Source organism: Triticum aestivum, chromosome 2D, assembly GCF_018294505.1.
Source record: "Triticum aestivum cultivar Chinese Spring chromosome 2D, IWGSC CS RefSeq v2.1, whole genome shotgun sequence".
NCBI classification, from domain to species: Eukaryota; Viridiplantae; Streptophyta; class Magnoliopsida; order Poales; family Poaceae; genus Triticum; species Triticum aestivum.
In genome coordinates, this window is record NC_057799.1 from 545333998 (window position 1) to 545337801 (window position 3804).

At 50.3% G+C, this 3804-nt stretch overlaps 1 protein-coding gene across 1 annotated transcript; it reads left to right on the forward strand.

Annotated features, from left to right (window-relative positions):
- Positions 1 to 1588: 1588 nt before the first annotated feature.
- LOC123049887 (uncharacterized) lies at positions 1589 to 2372 on the forward strand. The gene has a single exon (XM_044472748.1). The coding sequence runs from the start codon at positions 1621 to 1623 to the stop codon at positions 1978 to 1980; it is 360 nt and encodes a 119-aa protein (XP_044328683.1). The 5' UTR covers positions 1589 to 1620; the 3' UTR covers positions 1981 to 2372.
- The last annotated feature ends 1432 nt before the right edge of the window (positions 2373 to 3804 follow it).

Consider the following 3804-nt stretch of genomic DNA (forward strand, 5'->3'; position numbering starts at 1 on the left):
CGACGACGCTGGTCGACACGTCACCGAAGCTTGCCGCCAACGCCGGTGCTCCCGTCACCGACCCGACTGAGTACCGGAGTCTCGCCGGGGCTCTTCAGTACCTCACCTTCACGCGCCCTGACATCGCGTACGCCATTCAGCAGGTGTGTCTTCATATGCACGACCCTCGCGCGCAGCACTTGGCGGCCATCAAGCGCATCTTGCACTACATTAAGGGCACGCTTTCTTATGGTCTCTAGCTTCACTCGTCATCGCCGGACTCCATGGTCACCAACACCGACGCCGACTGGGCCGGCTGCCCCGACACTCGACGCTCTACGTTGGGTTTTTGCGTCTACCTCGGTGACAACCTCGTCTCCTGGTCTTCGAAGCGGCAACACACGGTATCTCGTTCTAGTGCTGAGGCTGAGTACCGTGCTGTGGCTAACGCCGTCGCTGCGGCTAGTTGGATTCGCCAACTCCTCCACGAGCTTCATCGACCATCTCCTCCCGCCACGGTTATGTCCTGTGACAATGTTAGCGCCGTCTACATGTCCACGAACCCCGTCCAGCATCAGCGCACCAAACACATCGAGATCGACCTCCACTTCGTTCGCGATCGTGTTGCCATGGGCCAGGTCCGCGTGCTCCATGTACCCTTGTCTCGCCAGTTCGCCGACATCTTGACGAAGGGTCTTCCATCACCGTTGTTTCTGGACTTTCGGTCCAGTCTCAATGTCCGTCCTCCTCCCGTTGTGACTGCGGGGGAGTGTTAGACAGATATGATTGTGGAGTTTCCGTTTTTGTTGTGATCTCCACAATATTCGATAGTTATGACATTGATTATAATAGTTATGGCTATGATTGTAATCTTGTCTATTTATAGACGTGGAATGGAATGGCCCAAGCGTGGTCAATCTTCTTACAGTATGATCGATGTCTACATATGTAGTTTATTGTATTTTTTTTCATTGTTCTGTTTTTCGTATGTGTGTGTTGAACTCAATCTATGGCTTGTAGGGTGACGAAACCCTGCCGTTTAGACTAACTAATTTGTATATCTAGGAAGGACGGTAGAAACTTCACATGATTAAAGCGTGGAGGCTACTTCCAACAACAAAAAATTATGGAGACTGCGTGTTTTTTTTTTGTGGGGTTTCCTGTTCAACAGATCTAGAGTTACATTAAAGTGGAGTAATGAATTAAAAGAGAATTCGACATGAAGTACATGCCACTGCATGCACTAGTATATAGGCGGTGTATTGTTTTTCGGCAGCCGGTAGATATTTTTTTGGCAGAACGGCCGATGTTAATATGTTTCTTGAAGTCCCCTAAAAATATGTGTTCCTCGAAAAAAAAAGATATAGTCATGTAGTAATAATTTTCGAAGGAGATACGCTAGCGGTTTGTCCAAAAATGAAAATCAGTGCTGCTTTTTTAGCAGCTGCTACTGTAGCGTGTACTCCTCTACTAGAGTGCAGGGCATGGGCGCCGCCCGTGGGTTGCCCACCCTGACGTACGCGAGCAGGTAAAAACCCAAACGGGCACCAACACCAAGCCTGTCGCTGCCGCACGCGCAGGCGCAGCGGACAGCGGTCCGCGCACGGTCCTGCCCCTGCGCCCTCGTCCCCTCCGCTATATATGCCATCCCCGGCACCGGCCACTCAAAATCCCCAGACTTTCCAAGCCCAAAATCCCACCTCTCTCCGATCCCCCCTTCTTCCTCCTCTAGTTTCGTTTCTTGCGGCCGAGGGGATCGTCGATCGATCCATGGCAACAATGGGCGTGGGCGGAGCTGTGAAGATGATCTGCGGGACGAAGGTGGAGCGGGTGGTGGGCACGGGCAAGGCGCCCGGCGCGTGCCCATCCTGCGGCGGCCCCGTGGTTGCCACCGACGTGGAGAGCGAGCGGCGCATCCTGTGCCTCCCGCTGTGCCTCAAGAGCAAGCGCAAGTACTCCTGCACCAGGTGCTTCCGCCGCCTCGTCACCGTCTACAGCTAGCTCGAGCTTCTTCTAGTACCGATCCATCCATGGATCTATCGATCGACTAGCGACGTACGGAGGCAACCAGATAATCCGCTCGAGTTCTTTGGTTCTTCTCGGCCCTAGAGTAGCTTGCGAGCCTGGCTAATGTAATGTAATGGTGACTCTGTGTTGATTCTTCTGGTTTCTAGGGAGTACTCCTAGTAGCTAAATCTAAGCTAATTTGGTGGGCGTGCATCGCGTGAAGCGCTGCAAAACTGGCACTCTGCTGTATCTTGCAGTAAGCTCCCTGTCAATGGTGGCGGGGCACCTCCGCTTTAATGCACCGGCCAGTATTGGAAATTTGTAGCAATGCGCTTCCTTCATTAAGATGGTAATTAACGTACTGATGGGACCATCATGGACACGCAGATACGCAAAAGTACACTGGCCCGTCTCGATCAATCGATCCCCAAAGCCTCGATCACTGCAGTGATGCACAGCCACGGAATCACTGTCGCTGCATGTATTGTGCTGATCACTACAGTAGTAGCAGCCACAAATCGACGGTGACGCCAGGCTTTGGCCGGTGTGCATGCTCCCACAAGCCACAGCAGCCGGCCGGCCGTCCGTCCGTTGGTTACCTGTTCCTTTCGCGGGCATATCACGTACTCCCTCCGTTCGGAATATCTTGTCGCAGAAATGAATGTATCTAGATGTATTTTAGTTCTAGATACATTCATATCCGAGACAAGTAAATTCTGAACGGAGGGAGGGAGTACGACGTACGAGCAAGATCCCCACGATTCGACGGGCGGACGCGTCGATCTGCACGGCTGCACCTTACGCCAGCTTCACCGCACGACCCCATCCCGTCCGGCAGTGGCGTAGCTAGGATTTTATCTCAGGGTGGTCCAATTGACAGGAAAAAAAATTGCTCCACAAATTCAACTAAACCAGCATATGCACACAGAATATATCAATAAGGTCTTCATCACAATAATAAAATTCATGGTTAAGTCTTAAATTCGCGTAAAAGAAGATTCACACCTTATATGTCGGGATAACGCCTTCTCACCATGAAAGTATCAATTATATCATCTTCATTCACTTTGGAGAAAGCATCTCGCCTGATGTATATAACGCAATCAAAAGAGATACTATGTCTCCAGTCCTCTTCATTTTGCAAAAATTCTACACAAACATTAATTTATTATCTATCAACTGGATCAAATCCCTAATGATAAGTCAGTTCTATACTTCTATTTATCAATTATCAATTGCCAAAAGTAAAACTATATCTTGCACTCTCAGATCTCAGCTTAACTTGTTCAAATCTTCATAGCAAAAGAAATTTACACTTTGAATTTATGAATAAGGAGAACAAAATATCTTACTTTTGATTGGAGTAGTAGGATGAAAAACTGAACAAGTGGTGCTCAACCTAATGCTTCACCGACAGCCTGTTTGCCGCCGCAGGCAAGTGTCCTTCGCCCGGCCACCGGTTCGGCACGTCGATTAGTGCCCTGTCGGCCGGTGGATGCGCAGTGGGAGTGCGGGGCGATGGCGGATGGCGCTCGCTGCTAGGGTTCCAGAACTGCAAGAGGAGACGGGAATCAGGAACGTCTTCTGGTGTCGATCAATCAGCGCATACACGCGTTCGCGGAGACTAACGAGCCAACCTTCACGTATACATGGGCTGAGTTGGGCTTGCTTTCTTCTTTTTCTTTTTGATAGACTAGTAGTATATTAATGGGCTGAATTCCAGGGTGGTCCATGGACCACCCAGGCCACCCTACAGCTACGCCACTGCCGTCCGGTCTCGTCCATTTGAGATAAAAAGGACAAACCAAACGGCATAGC

What these genes read in the sequence shown, in the direction of transcription:
- LOC123049887 (XM_044472748.1), top strand. Translation starts at nt 1,621, where the DNA reads ATGCCATCCCCGGCACCGGCCACTCAAAATCCCCAGACTTTCCAAGCC.